This window comes from Hakea prostrata, chromosome 2 (assembly GCF_041222555.1).
Source record: "Hakea prostrata isolate BN-2017 chromosome 2, UWA_Hpros_2, whole genome shotgun sequence".
NCBI lineage: Eukaryota > Viridiplantae > Streptophyta > Magnoliopsida > Proteales > Proteaceae > Hakea > Hakea prostrata.
The window spans coordinates 68,353,635-68,369,460 of record NC_142601.1 but is presented as its reverse complement, the minus strand read 5'-3'; the positions used below and the strand labels follow the sequence as shown (position 1 = coordinate 68,369,460).

Sequence of the window (15,826 nt, the reverse complement as noted above, 5' to 3'; positions counted from 1 at the left end):
CAATTCTAAGTCAAGTTCAGGTGTATTGAAGGAGTTCGAAGATTATAGTGGGCTTTGTAGAAATTAAGTAAAGTACAGGGGTAAGAAGATAATTTATCTTTTTATTTTCACAGTACTAGTCCTGTGGTTTTTGTGGAACTTCAATCCGTCAAAAAATTTCGAAAAATGGCGGGGTTGATGTTGAAGCAAAAGCTGAAACGTCTCATTATAATTTCTCAATTCTCATTCTCCTGTGATTCGAGTTTCTCTCATCTTCTCTTGTAATTGGCAAATCTCAACTCCATGGTGTTCCTCCACCAAATTTCTTCCCGTAAGAGGCCGCCGGCCACCAATGGGGTCGCGTGCGTTGGTCCTCTCAAAGCCTCTTCTTCCTCTGAGAACAACATCCGCACCGTCACCGCTAAAAGGAGCAAAACCAGCGGCAAAGAGAAAGAAAACGAGGATTTTCAACTAATCGAGAAGATGATTTCTCTAATTGCAGACGCAGGAGTCACCCTCCACAACCCCGGCGGGCCTCCGTGTCTTCCCTCCGATCTTCTTAAGTTCCGTCGACTTCTCGATCGACGCTTCTCCTCCGACTTGTCTCTCCTTTCTGATTTTCTTTCCGGCTTCAACTCCTATATCTCCAACCCCGAAAATCTCCGAAGGTGAGCTACTAGAACTATCTTGTTATTTCCATCTCGTACTTCGACTTTCCTCTTAATTCATTATTTCTTTGCTTCTAGGGTTCTTATATCTGCATCTCGTGATGGTTCATCACGAAGCGAAAGTCTCGTTCGAGTTCTCTTGCTGGTGGCGCCATTACAGTTGAAGCTCCAGCAAATGCTGGTGGAGAAGCTTCCGGAATATTTCGATATGGACATGAGTTGTGCTGCCTCACTTGAGGATGATGTGCCCAGGCTTATTCTCAATCAATTTAGGTGGCTTGATTTCATTGTCGATTCAGAAGCTTTTTCTGATAAGTTGCTGGAAGTGCTTTCAATCTGTCCTCTGCGGCTTAAGAAAGAGATTATCGGATCCTTGCCAGAGATTGTTGGAGACCAGAATAATAAGAAGTTGGTTACTGCTCTTGAGCAGATGTTGCAGGAGGATTCTGCGGTCATTGTTCCTGTTCTTGATTCCTTCTCAAATCTGCATTTGGATGATCAGTTGCAAGAGCAGGTATATTCTGCTTATTCATACACATTCATTTATACTTTTTTTTTAAAGCTGACTATTTCAAATGTTATAAATTCATCTGTAGTAATGGATTTTGTTTTATTATACTTTTTTTTGAAGGTGATTACTATATCCCTGTCTTGTATTAGGAGCGTAGATGCAGAACACATGCCATATCTACTTAGGTTCTTGATGCTTTCAGCAACACCAGGCAATGTTAGGCGGATAATTTCACAGATCCGTGAACAGTTAAAATTTGTAGGTGTGCCTGATTCTCGATCTGCAAGAGGCAAGAAACTTAAAGGAAAAGCACCTGTAGACAACTCAGAGGGTTTGATCCTTGAGGCCCTGAGATCAAGTCTTCGTTTCAAGAACGTAATTACCTTAATTTTTGTTTGGTCTAAATTGTTGTGTTTTTGTCATTGTTCAAATACTGGTGATGCTCTTGTTGCAGTTACTTTGTCAAGAGATCCTGAAAGAATTGAAGTGCTTTGATACAGCAAAAGAGCACAAAGTCATTGATATCTGGTTGCTTATGCTTATATACACTGGTGGTGGTTCCCTGCAAAGAAGTGTTCTTAAGATAATTAAAACAAAAATTATTGAAGGTCATTTAGAGGAGGCTTTGTTTGATCAGTGCATTGATGGTCACACCGTTTTGGTACAGGTATGCATTTTTATCACATCCTTGAGGAGTTTTCACTTGGAAATGAAATTTTGTCCACAAATCTTAGGGTGCATTGAGATGTTGCTGTTAGGTCATTACATATTTCCAGGAGTTGTGCCTTATTTTCAGATTCTCATTTTGTAATAATATTAAGAAATTTGGCATTGAATTCCCATTCAGGATTACTTCCCCTCTTTCCTATCTTGGTGTGAGTATCTATTGGCATGCAAAGAACAGATAGTGAGGGAGTATGGCATGCATATGTATACATCTCTTTTTGAAGAGTTCACAGACAACTATTCAAGACAAGAAGTAAGCCCATCTAACTAATAAATGAATGTTCATTTTTCAGTTGATTCTAATTTCTCAGATAGGCAGTCTATGGATCCATGGAATAAGTATTTTGTACAGATCCTAGGTGCTTTAATTACCCATATTGGCTCTGGCATTGGCTATGAAGTGACCTCCGCTCTGGATACCATGGTTCTGCTGGCCTTGAAATATGCACAGGAACTGATTCCTCTTTCCTCTTATATAAATGGTAATCTTCTCTTCAATTCAAGTCCACTTATTGTGATTCTTTTATTGGCTTACTCATGTCCTTTCTTTTTCTTCTTCTCAGGGATTTTGGATTACTTGGAGGGATTTAATATTGACAAATTGCGCAAGGTTTATTCTCTTCTTCATGTTCGTTTAGTTAGTAATTTTATGCTTTTGTATTGCTATTTTATCACCACTTCAAAAGTACAGGTCTACGAGGTCTTCAGCTACTTAGTTCTGTCAGCTAGATCTTCAGCAGATTCTGGCTCTTCCATTGTAAATGAACTTCTGATGATCGTTCGCAAACAGGTAAACGGACAAATATGGTATTGAGAAAAAACATTATCCACCATCTTGAGTGTTTTCCTGTTAAGTAGGTTCCTATTCCGTATATTAATATTCTTTTAGTGATGCAATCTTTTTTGCTTGTATTTGCTCTTACTTGGCAGGTTAGTAATCCTGATTTGAAGTACAAGAAGATGGGATTAATTGGAACTCTGAAGATAGTTTCCTGTCTTGGTAATGCGGATAATTCTAACTCTTCATCATCTCAGGTAGGACTTAGATTAGTTTAGGATTTGGATTTTCATTGCGCTCTACTTAACTGCTTGACTTTTGTTGAAACTGACATTAGTATAAATGTACTACTAATCATTTTAAGTTTTAAAGTAGAGAAGTTTAACATTGTTGCAGTATTGCATTTTCATGTCTGCTTCAGAAAACAAATTCTGAGGATGCCCTGGAACTCCTGAAAGCATCCATGGACTCCTGCAAGTCACTTCCCTTGCCACTGATCCTCTTTTATGATGAGCTGATTGCACTACTGGAAAGTACACCTCTTCAGCCAGAAGTTGTGGAATGGTGATGTATTCTTAATAGCCTCAATGAACTTTCAGTGAAAAGTTCAAATATCAATTTAACTGAAAAATATGTATTTTTTTTGGCTTTTGTTCACTGGGTAAATGTTAACTTAATATTCTAGGATAGGCAAACATGTTGGAGAATTCGAGTCCATGTTTTTATCAGATCTTGAGGGAGGGCAATTGCCTGTGAAGGATTCATATTGTGGTTTGGAAGGCAAGTATGAAAACCTGAATAAACAAAAATCTGCCTACATATAACCTTTCATCACTCTGAAAGTAGTTAAAATATTTAATTAACAAGAATTTATTGCCATGTCTTTTCTCAGGAGAAATATGGATGAACTTAGATGACGATCTATCCCCAATTTGTTTGAATATCTTGCCACTAGTCTCTTCTTCGATTCAGTATGTCTTCCTTAGCCTCTTCCATGTGTCATTGTTTCTGTGAAACTAGCTCAATCATTAAAGATGGAAGACCTGAGAATGCTTTTCTTTGGATGCAGATCTACATCACCTATACAAATTCTTCCAGCTAAATTTCTCTTACTTTCTGTTGTAAGCAATTAGTATATTTTGCCTCTTTCATTTGGGAAATTATCTACAGATTGCTTAACACATATTTGAAATTTATCATTGATTATTGCTTCACTTTTAATGAAAAGGTTGAGAGGTTGGCCAATCAGGGATCTCTTGGAGGGATTGATGCACTTCTTGGGTGCCCTTTTGTACTTCCTTCGCCTAAGGTGGCTATTAATTGCTTTCATCTGTTTGTTCTGTTAAGTTACTCTGTACCACTGGATATTTGACTTTTACAGCTCAGCATTACAGAGTATTTACTTTGCAATCTTGTGTTGAACATGTGAAATTCTCAGAAGAGAAATAGCCATCTAGGCAATTTCTTAGTGAATTCATCAGTCTGTCTTCGGACTTCACAAAGATTTACGGATTACTCCACTTTCTGTATTTCATTTGATGAAGTGACTGTCAATCACCACATGTTTTATTTGATGATGTTTTACTGGGTTGTGAGCAGTGCTTATAGTTGCTCTGTTCTCAGTTGACTGTCACAATAGAGCATCACAGAAAGAGAATCTGAAACACCAAGGTCTTCAAGTAGACCCCGTAGCTGTAACATCACAAATCCCTTCAGCATTGCCAGAAACTCTGCTTTGACACTAGATCTTGCAGCGGTGTTCTGTTTTTGCGTGCCAAGTGACCTGATTTCAACCAACAAAAGTACAATGCATGAACCTCACCAGGCTGCATCAGTGTAGGCCTCAACATGGAAATGATCATGTGAGGACAAAAGTACTCCTTATCTGGGGCTGACTTCAAGTAATGAAGAATGTGAAGAACAATGGCCGTGTGGATAGTGTGGGTTAATGCATGAATTGACTGACCATACAAACTGCAGCGAAATATCTGGTCGAGTGTGAGATAGGGCTAATTGTCCCACAAGTCTCTGATAATGGCTTACTTCAGAACCTTTCTCCTATGTTAAACCTTGAATTTGCCAATTAGGCTATTTGGTAGAAAGGCAAATCACATATATAATTTTCTGTGCAAACCCAGTTCCTTGGTTAGTACCCCGTGGTTAAATTAATGTTGGACAGGATTCAGTTCAATGGGAGCTGAATAACAGAGTAACGCTTGCTAAAGATCTAAAGACTAGATGTAGGAGTCCATTAAAATTGATAGCAACATCCAATTTTCAAAGGAATAAGGTAGAAGTTAAACACCCATAAATAATTCTGCACTCAGAATCGTAATATCACATTCTTTGACAAATGCAAATCTCTACCTGAACATGGACTTCAAAGAAACAGCAAAAATATGAGATTTCTGTGCTTGCTTGAAGAAGATGACAAATAAGAATGGGAAAAGTGTGTGGAACTACCACTTGAACAGTGTGCAACTTCCAAAATAGCTAATGTAGCAAAAGTGGAGTTGTGCAGGAGAGGAATACAGATTTGCAGGAAGAGGGGGAGAAAAAGGGTTAACCTACCTCACCAGAATGGCAGCGATACTACCTATAGATGCAATTTGAAGAGACCAAAGCAAGCTGAGCTTTTTATGATGATTATTTTCAGGTTTTATGTTCCTTGAAGAAATCTCATGCTCAGAGCCTCAGGTACCAACTTATCATAAGAGAAAGACAGGTAGTGGTCACCATTATAGAATCAGCAGATTTCATGCTCGGTTTTTGGGTCTAGAAATTACACAGTAAAATGGCGAAATCTTGCACTTGCCATGAAGAAGATGAGCACTGCAAGCGAAGCTGCACAGTGACGATAAGTTCTTGCAGGTTTTGGTTCTTATGAGAGCATTTTTGTCATAGAAGTTACTAAAGTAAGATTACCCGTTAATTACCTATCGGTGTGTCCTTAGTTGGTCATAGTTGCATACTACTAAGGATCCAAATACAAAATGTGTTTGGACTGTTTAAATACCAGGTTACTCACAGGATACCATCTGATAATGTAGCCCAGGTCTGACCACCCTGTGGTTTGCTAGTTCATCAGCTGTTCAGCAGTTGTTGACCTTGATCTAGGTTAGCAATGTTGAGCCTGAGCATATGGCCAAGTCCTCTTCTGAAGAATTCCCCCCGGGACCTTTATTCGTTTGTCGTAGTGATGAGCTGATAAAAAGGAAAAAAGGAGGAATGAAAAGTGTCAGGTCATGGAATAATGGGTTGTGTTTTATGAGACTTCTTATTCTTTTCACTGAATCTTGACCTCTGAGATACAAATTTCTAACCTTTTCTACCCTTTCTTATTTTTATCTGTAAATTCTTATAACCTTGTGGTTGTTGCTATTTTTCCCCTGAACCAAAGAAGTTCTGCCACTCTGCTAGGCCCTAAGCCTTAGAGTGTGAACATTTTTTTCTGTTTAGCGGTTTGTGCATGAACTTGGACAGTCACTCTTATGCACATAATGTGCGTTCAAAAGTTATCAACTTACATCTGTTTGGTCTGTGAATGTTAGTATTTTGGTGGATCTGGATGGCAGTTGCTGACAGGAAAGCAGAAGCAGGCAATGTGTCTATCTCTTTATTATGCCATTAGTTGGATTAGAGAGCTGGTGCGTGTGGAACTGCCTTTGCTTCATTATATAGATGCAGAGTGTCTTTCCTTCTTTTCATTTCTTACCATTCTATTGTTTCTAACACTTTGACTGTGGAATGCAGCTTAATGCTTTCTCTACACAAGTTGCCGGTAGAGTCAATAGCACAAGTCAGGCTACAAGAGAGGAAACAATTGCAAAATTATTGAAGCGCTTGAGGAACCTGATGTGAGTTTTTTAGTACTTAGCCCCCTAATTATTTGTGAAGAATCAATCCCTAGGGAACTTCAAGCATGCTTTAGATTCTCTTTGAGTTAGGGAATAGGGTTTCTCACTGTCGTAGCTGGAGGGAATAGTTTAGTAAGTTTCTCATTCATATTCACAGTAAAATCTTGGAATAACTTGGAACAAATTACAAATTTCAAGTCTAAATCCTCAAACTTTAATCACCAATGAATATATGCCAGCATGATTGTATGCTTAGTACTAATGCATAGATGACATTTACATCATGAGCTTTGTTGAATTTTATTCTGTAGACAATATCTATATGCTGCTTCTAATTTTGATCTCCACGTTAGAAGGCTGACAGATATATTGTATTTGGTATTTCCTAGTATTTTATGTGTGGTCTTATATTGGTCTCATCTTTAATGCACGTACAATTTGATATATCTGCTATAATTTTTTAGAACATATGTTCCTTGTTGCAATAGACCCTTATTTCCTGCTGATTTTGCAATTTGTAACTTTTCTGGGTTTCACTGCTTTTGCTTTTTTGTAACATTGCGGTTCCTTGAATTGTGTTCTTCAATTTTGCTGCTAAAGACAGTATGACAATAGTAGCATGAATATTCATAAAAAAGAGAGAAAAAAGCCAATAGTAGTATGATTGAATATCTAAATATATGTTAGATTTTTCAGTTTGGATTATCTGATTCATAGTTATAGATTTTTTGATGCACAGTGACCCATTTAGTAGTTGTAGGATGATGAATAATAAGCCTTAGTATTCAGATCCATTTCTGAGAGGTCACCATTGTGATGGAGTTTAAATCTCATGACTGTCCTCGATACGAAAAGAAATACTGCAATAGTAATTATCAGCTGTTTTCCTGTGAACTGAAAAAGGAACCTGGAATTTAAAAATTAGAATGGTTTTGATTTGGAGCTTGGGCATTTTTAATGTTCTTTAGTTCATTTTTTTCTTTTCTTTTCTGGCTTTGCAGTGGTATATACTCCAATACCTGTATACCTAACAATTGTAAGCACTTCCTTCTAAGGTTGCCTTAGAGAATATAAAAGAATCATTATCTGGTGTTTTTTTTAAAGTGAATGAACAATTACATTAAGAAAAAAAAGCAAAAGAACAATAATTGCCTCCAAAAGGAGAAAACGGCAAAGAGTTCCTACCTCAAACAGGGGAGGTTAAAGGGAGCAGGGGGGTGTTATTCCACCAGAAGGCTAAACATGCCTGGGAGAATCACTACAAACATTTGCAAAAATGAAAGATTTCCTTTAATTTCAAAGGAGATGGAGTCCCAACCCTAATGAAGAGATCTGGAGTTGGAGGTCCATTTGCTGATGTTTTGCTTGTTCCAAATATGATAGACGGGGCAGAAGATTGACTTCCCAGTTAAAACACAAGTAGAAGTTCTGCTAAAAGTCGTGTCAAAACAAATCCGCTCCCTATCGAAAGGGAGACTACTTTAGGCTGGGGCCACCGTCATTCAGTGTTACTTCCACTTATGCAGGGTCTTGAGAGCTGGGAGTATGGGATTGGTCCTAACTCCTACTGTTTGGCATTTTTTGCATAGAGTGGCTATCCCCTTGAGACTCAAACTTGAGCATTTTCTTTACCTTTTACTATTGCTCTAAGTAATAGCTCCCTAGGTTTAATACAAATCATCTGTAAATTAGTCCTGGTATTATTTCATCTTGTTGAGCTTTCATGTTTATGCTTCGCACTGATGGAAAGAGATTAACTCATGCAGTTTTCTGGAAAGTTTGTTGAATACCTCCCTCAAGTTTTACCCCGTAAATCTACCTGAACTGCACCTTTCTGTGGAGCATCCTGAGTCATCTTTCTTGAATAAGCGTAACCATCAACAGAATATGGAAAAGAAAAAGGAGCAAAAGAAAGTGTGTGAGGGAGATTCATCAAATGACAAGAGAAAACAAAGAAAGAAGACTCAGGCAGTGGAGAGTTCTGATCCTAATGGAAAGCTTAGGCAGCCTACAATCCTTGATATCTTGAGAAAATCTGGAGCTGTGACTACTCAGCAAGTCCAGAGTGAGTGTGCATTAAGTCTGTCACACGTGGAGAAGGCATCTCAACATGGACAACATACCAATGAAACTAATGAACCAGCAGTTATGGAGATTTCGGCCATTACAAAGTTTCTGAATGTACAAAGATTCAAATTCAGGCCTTTACTGGTCGACTGTCTGTCCATCTTAAGCCTTGCAAAGGTATATAAATCACACTTGACTACTATGAACAAACTGCATTTTCCTTATAAGATAATTTCTCCTGTCTTTTACATGGTTCCAGTCTAAATTCTCCTCAACAGTAATGACTATCTATGTTGATGCTTCTTGAGAAGTCTTTGAAAACCAGAACTTGATTTAATTTAGCCAGAAGCATGAAGCATGCTCATGAGGACTGGCCAATGGTGCAACCTTAAGGTTGCTCTATTGTGACCTAGTGGACATTGGTTCAGTCCAGAAGCAGCTTCTCTGTGAAGCAGTGTATAGCTGTCTATATATGATCCTACCCAGACCTTGCTGTGGCACAAGCCTCATGAACCTGTTATGTCCTTTTTTTTTTTTTTTTTGTGAATCATGATTATACATCCTCAGTATGTTAAAAGAGGATAATCAGTAGCTCAAAGGCTCTGGAGTATAGGCAACCAAAGGCATTGGAGGGAACCTGGACACATGATGACCCCCAAAAAAGCAACCAAGACATTCAAAGTGCCATCCTGGTTGATGCCTTGATAACTATGAATTGGGACTCTAGCTTTTTGAGTCCCATCCCAATGATGGTAGGATGGATAACCAGCCAGTTCAGAAGAGGCTTGAGGGGCTGGTCAACCACATTATTTTCACCAAAACCAAATGAGTGCTCAAGTATTTTTGGCACCATTTGTTGTTGTGGCACATCTACACAATTGAGACATTATTGAGCACTGGAAACAAATCTTTTGGTATCCTTCGGAACTTAACTCAACTCAAGCCTTATTTCAGCTAATCAGTTGCCTACATGGGTCCACTTTCTCCAATCATCTCCATCAAAGTCGTAGTTGTTACTACTACTATAAGTCTATAACTATACTTCTTTTTTTCTGCAAGAGATCTTTTAATCTGAGGAGAACATTTAAACTATATATTTTCTAGCTGTGTGAAAATGGAAAAATCTACTCAATTTTCTTAATGTTTTACTATGGATTTTGGTCAACATTCAATGTTGTGAGATATCTTAACAGGACAAGTTCCCACAGCAACTAGTATCTATATCCCACTCACAGCAGCAGTATAGCACTCAGTAGTCACAACCAATAGGCTAAACACTACAGATAACACCCAACCTGGGATTTGGATTAATTCCATGTTCAGACCAGATGTAAGAAAAACAGCCAAGAGGAATTCATTCCCCCAAGTTAAGATGAAGATCAAACGATTGGGCAAAAACAGAAACTACCTTTCAGAATTGGAAAAACAGTACACTGAGTTACATGGTATAGTAGGTATCACACCATGAACGGATCACAATATGTAAAATCAGGCCAATCAAATGCATAGATGCTTCAGATGAGCTGTACACCAAAAACATAAACTTAGGCTAAGATTTAGTTACCTCCAGTACACATCAGTCCACATGAAGAGTTGCAATCTTTCCAGTCAAGGAACAGGTAAAACCAGCAGCATAAAATAACTATGACTTTGGTCAACCTGAAAGTCTAAACATTCCCTAAATTTGACCAAGTTGAAACCTTTTTTTATTACCACTTGACTTCCAGCCTTAAATTGATCCTGTAGTATGGGCTTCAATGAGAAACCTCAGGAACTAAATTTATGCAGTGGAACGGCTACAATGATGCTGGCTCAAAGCTCTTGATGTCCAGAAAAGCGTGCTATGTGAATGTTGCAAGAATAATAGCGATGGTGTTGTCTCAATGCTAACAGTGTTTCTAGCATAAAGAAGTCAGAATCTTACCATTTGCATTAACCTGATTAATTCTCAAACATACATTAATGTGAACAGACTATTTGGGTTCCCATTCTGTGAATCTCATTTACCATCTCTACCTAAAGCGCATGGATATATTTATATCTCATTATTGAAACCTTAGTTATTTATGTTCTCTTGTGTACTTTTGAATCCTTTCTGGATAGCATAGATGCTATCACTTTTATAAATGAATTTTATAAAGATGCTTATTCTTGCTGACATTTGAAATAGGAAAATGAAATGCACTCAGAAGTCAATGACTGAGAGTGAGCAAGCTGGAGGACCTTCTCCCAGCCCACTGATGCACTGGTCACAAACCCCAATAATCCCCTCTCCCCCCCCCCCCCCGGCACCACCACCCCAAAACAAAAAAGAACAATTTAAGGCTTGCAGTTCTATAAAGAAATATTATCCTTGTGACTCTACTATGTGTAAAGAAAATAAGATGTCTGCTTTTGCCAAGAGTTCCATGAGGCTAAAAGGACTAAAATGTAATTGCTATCCGTTGAACCACTGCATCACATAATTGGTTGGTTATGCAGATACTGCAATGTAATTATTTTGGGAGTTGTAATTTTGTTTGCTAGATTATGATTAATCGATTCCACAACTTTTCTGGAGTAATTTAATTTTCTCGCTGGTGCAGTGTCGAACCACTGCATCACATAATTGGTTGGTTATGCAGATACTGCAATGTAATTATTTAGGGAGTTGTAATTTTGTTTGCTAGATTATGATTAATCGATTCCACAACTTTTCTGGAGTAATTTAATGTTTCTCGCTGGTGCAGTGCCAAAATTCTTGCTGTGCAGATCCTTCTGCTGAGGTAAATTGTTTTACTTTTATGTGGAATTATGATGCAAAGCTTTAATCTTAATAGATGTGCTCCTTCTAATTTTCTTGAGATTCATGGTTGATTTTGGGACTAGTTACCCCTGCATCTGTACCTTCTGCAAGATCTACACTACAAGCTGGATTCTTTGATGGCTCCAAGCAAACAATTTCAATTTGGAGGCTTGAGGGGCCCATCTGGTTTGAGCAGGATTACAGGAAGTGAGTTCGTGAGCAAGATTAGAGCACTATTTCCAAGTCTCAGGAAACATTTTGATGCTTCACTTTCTATGCTGAAGAAAGGTGAGTTATGGGCTGGTTAGTTCCAGAGTTTATGAAGTTCATAAACTGAAGTGTTGGGATAAATTCCAGTCCCCTCCCATTGTATGAGGTAGAGTTAGTTTTTGGATGAATATAGACTACAGAAGTTGGATAGAAACATTGTAAGTATTTCGAGAACTATTGAAGCATTATGACAATGTCATACACTTTTGGTTGGAACGCAGGGGAGATGATAAAATATGCTCAGAAAACTCTTTTTTTTGGTTGGGGGAAAGGGACATTTGGTGGTTTCCACATCACATTTTAGCCTTTTGTTTCGGTCATTGAAGAATTCATGATGCACCAACCATACACAGTGCACTTGCATATTTGTACGTGTGCTCACAAAACAAACAGTCAAATTTTGATTCCAGAGTTCCATGACCCTAATTCATGATGTTGTAGGTGCCGAAACTTGCCACGAACATTGGAGTGCAGAGTCTACTTCTGCTAGGAACCCAGATATACCTGATTTGGAGGTTTTAAATTCCTCGGTTGCTGGTTCAGTCTTTAGGGAAATCCTTTGCTGTTTTAGTAAGGTAAAAAGTTGGAGTTCTCAAATTCTCACTTTTTCTTTCTCAGACTCAAAAAGTGTATCTAATGTTGTTGACATTGGAGCCCCTTATTTTGCTTGCTTTTGGAATAAATCTTTCATTTCTGTATCGTTGATTGCAGATCCTTGACCTTCCTGATATTAAGACAGAGAAGGCAGTTCTCTCAGATCTTCTTGGGGCCTTCCAGCCTGTGAAAGTACCAGATAGCATACTTTCAAGCGTCCAACCAATCCCTTCACCTGGGAATATAGATTACTTGTATTGTGGGGCTTATTCTCTATTTGAAGATGTTTTGGATAGTGATGGTATAATTTTCTCTCTGCCTTGGTACATGCATGGGATAGCTTATTGATTTTTTCATACGAATCTCACAGTGTTTGCTTCATGCAGATCTTTCATTCTCATTTTCACTTGCATCAGAAGTATTAGTTACCCTTGAATCAATTGTGACGTCAATCCATACATTTTTGGACAAGCCGCAGGAAGGGAAGGGGAAACATACACATATACAATTTGTCCAAGGAGTCTTGCCTGCCTTGAGCAAGAGACTAGGAGGTTCTGCTCAAAAGCTGCTAATGCATCAGCAGGAATATGATAGTCTGGATATTGGCGGGAGAAATAAAGTGAGATAATGTATTTTGATTTCTTTCCTTTCTTCCAAAGCCTAAGACTAATTTCGATGGCAACATAATGTTTTCTTTCTTCTTATTAGAATGTTGCTCACAATCAAGCCATTATTTATTTGTCTTTATTCGGATTTATATCTCACTTTTTCAGGGAGAAATTATTCAGAAACTATTGCAAATCTACTTGAAAAATAGTGAGTCCACCTCTGAAACACTGGATGGACTTGCCTGCTCCATCTTGCCTCAGGTAGATTACTTTTCATGCATGTTGTTGGATCTTTTTTTTTCTTTCTTTTTTCTTTTGGTGTGTGTGGGTGGGGTTGGGGGGGGGTGCATTGAAGCTTTTCTGATGGAGCTTGGTAGTTTAATCATGCAGGGGGGGGTGCATTGAAGCTTTTCTGATACAGCTTGGTAGTTTAATCATGCATTCAATTAGAATTTCTTCCATGGACACCAAATAATATTGATAAAGGAGACTGAAGTTTTTGTTTCTGTTTCAGGTGCCTTCTGGCAGAGCTAAAAGCACACAGGATACTGTTCACAATTTTCCAACATTGTGCCCCACAACATTTGTCATATGGTACAGAGTACTGGTAAGGCTTTGTGTACTTTGCAATGCCTTTAAAGCATCATTCTTTTAATATGTTCATGTTCTCATGGATACGATTTTTGCAAGTGCAGCATGAAGAGAATCTGGTCGTTCTGCACAAATTGGTAACAGCAAAACTGTAATTAAACTTTTCTAAAATAATATGCTACAGAAAATATCACTTTATTTATTTCTTGTCCTTTATGTTTAGGTGAAAGAAGTCGTTTCGATAGAGAAACAGAGAGCTGATGTTCAGCTTGAAACAGTAAAACCGCTGTTAATGAGATTGCACCACTCTGTAAATGTCGTTGTATCATTAGTCAACATATGCAGAACTCATGAAAAGGTCTGTAAGAGGGGGGAAGTGAAACTTTGGTCTTATCATCGTTATTATCTTTTGGTAGATATGCATAACTTTCTACAGCACACAACTGTTATTTCAAGATAAAGAAAAAGACAATGCTGACATCTTCAATTGATCCAGGTTACAATCCACGCAATGGCTGTTAAATATGCTGGGAAGTTTGTTGATTCTTTCCTCAAAGGTAGGTATTTAACTCTATGAATGCTAGTATGCCTACAATTTGTTTTGTGTACTGATTATATTTCTCCAGTTTTTGATTTCCTGCAGACTCATTTTCAAGCACAAAATGACACTATAATCCAACTGGTGAGAGAGGATAAGCTAAGTTCCTTCTGTGGTGCGTTTGTTTTTTAAAAGGTTAAAAGAGTTTTGACCTATTTATTGGAATCTGATCTCAACCAGGTTAAAGAACTTCAGAAAGCAACAAGAACAATACAAACCCTTTGTTCTGAGGCCAAGGTTGGTGTTGCGTCCTATATACTTGGGTAAGACCAGAATTTTCAAACTAACCTGGGAAATGATAATTCTGTGTAGGGCTTAAAACAGACTACAATCACCACCAAAATTCCAGCTACCAAAAGGTCCTTAGAGCGTTTCTTGTTCCAGGTCAAGGCTCTCCTCCATAACACCTCAAACGGTGGCTCATTTTGGATGGGTATGTCAATGATATGTGGATTTAGTATCCTGATTTTGAGTTTCAGTGTTTCCTTTAGTTGTCTTGCATTCGATGTCTAAAACATGAAGGCAGCATATTAAGACAACAAACGCTGCTCCTGCTACGCTAACTACACTCTCCTACTTTGACAGGCAACCTAAAGCATAAGGACTTGTCGGGTCAGATTGTGAGCTCCCAGTTATTTGTGGATGAAGAAGCTGATAATGGTAATGAAGAACCAGACCATACGGAAGCTCATAATGATAATGAAGAACCAGAGCATATGGAAGCTGATGTTGACGCTCAAGCTTCCTCCAGCGAATGCGATGGAGAAGCTGAATCAAGTGCATAGTTATGAAAACCGTAGTGCAACTGTGCAAGTTTGTTAGTTCCACAAACAAAAACAAGTTAATATTCAATATAATACGTCAAAGGTTTTAGTATGGTTGCTTGCTTAACACCTGCTTTGCCGATTGCAGGAGTGAAGTATGATCTGCTGATATCCTTCAGTGCCTTGAAGGAAGCATTAATACGACACAGGATTGGGATCCCAAAACATCATCAATATTTATAGCTAATTAGGGTATCACTAATACACACTACATTGAAAAACGAAACCCGATATAACTTGAGACAATCTTAATCAATCCTCATTTCACCAGTTTATAACAAGGAAAATCAAATTTCTTTGAGAAGGGAATTGGAAACATTGACACAAACGTTAAGAGTACACAGAACGTCTATTTACCAAAGTAATGTATTACTGGTACCGACCAATCCAAAAAAGGAATTAAACAAACTCTATTCAAACAACCTTGACAGTGGTGGAAGAAGCAACATCAACAGGATCTGGATCGGGAGTGGGGTTGGAAACGAAAGGAGTGCGAACTGAGTTCCTGGCGTTGTCTTCATCAGGATCGTAATCGGGATTGAGAGAACGATCAATGGCTTCTCGCCCCTTTTCGAGGCAGGGCTTGCAGGCCATTTCAATGGTAATCCAGCCAAGAATCAGTCCAGCAATGGCGATAGCTGCAGTGGTGATTGCGGCCATTATCTCAGATGATGCCTGAAATGATGAACGCCTGTACTCTGATCGTTATTCTCTGCTGTACGCCTTTCTCCCTCCCTTCTCCCCTTCCTTCACACCCTCGGTAATAAAGGATGGGCACCCACACTGTAGGATGGGCCATGCTGAATCAAGTGCTTTTTAAAAAAAATTTGTTTGGTGGATTCATCTAGGTCGTCCGATCAGATCTGAAGGGCATTTATTGTGACACGTGTAGAAGTCTGTTTTATTTGTTTATTTTTTTAGGGTTTGAATAGTTGATTCTAAATCGGAGCTTTCAAACTTGACGGATTAA

At 38.4% G+C, this 15,826-nt stretch overlaps 2 protein-coding genes across 4 annotated transcripts; one reads left to right on the top strand and one right to left on the bottom strand.

Annotated features, from left to right (window-relative positions):
• Positions 1-173: 173 nt before the first annotated feature.
• Positions 174-15,015, top strand: LOC149025990 (fanconi anemia group D2 protein). 3 transcript variants are annotated; one of them, XM_089146208.1, is made up of 31 exons: positions 174-647; positions 726-1,161; positions 1,279-1,533; positions 1,613-1,825; positions 2,006-2,137; positions 2,237-2,366; positions 2,448-2,674; positions 2,815-2,919; positions 3,084-3,226; positions 3,348-3,442; positions 3,555-3,633; positions 3,732-3,783; positions 3,891-3,971; positions 6,214-6,309; positions 6,416-6,519; positions 8,286-8,763; positions 11,316-11,351; positions 11,455-11,659; positions 12,083-12,216; positions 12,353-12,536; positions 12,622-12,854; positions 13,009-13,104; positions 13,358-13,450; positions 13,539-13,571; positions 13,658-13,792; positions 13,931-13,991; positions 14,061-14,116; positions 14,213-14,269; positions 14,345-14,465; positions 14,618-14,849; positions 14,945-15,015. In XM_089146208.1, exons 1-30 carry the CDS (start codon positions 283-285, stop codon positions 14,815-14,817), a joined length of 4,635 nt encoding a protein of 1,544 aa, XP_089002334.1. In that variant the 5' UTR covers positions 174-282; the 3' UTR covers positions 14,818-14,849; positions 14,945-15,015. The 3 variants fall into 3 exon arrangements, with proteins under 3 accessions (XP_089002334.1, XP_089002335.1, XP_089002333.1); XM_089146209.1 differs by lacking the exon at positions 14,945-15,015 and having other exon boundaries at positions 2,448-2,494; positions 2,576-2,674; positions 14,618-14,914; XM_089146207.1 differs by lacking the exon at positions 14,945-15,015 and having other exon boundaries at positions 14,618-14,915.
• LOC149025989 (outer envelope membrane protein 7) lies at positions 14,931-15,627 on the bottom strand. Its single transcript, XM_089146210.1, has one exon. The coding sequence runs from the start codon at positions 15,514-15,516 to the stop codon at positions 15,271-15,273; it is 246 nt and encodes an 81-aa protein (XP_089002336.1). The 5' UTR covers positions 15,517-15,627; the 3' UTR covers positions 14,931-15,270.
• Positions 15,628-15,826: the final 199 nt, after the last annotated feature.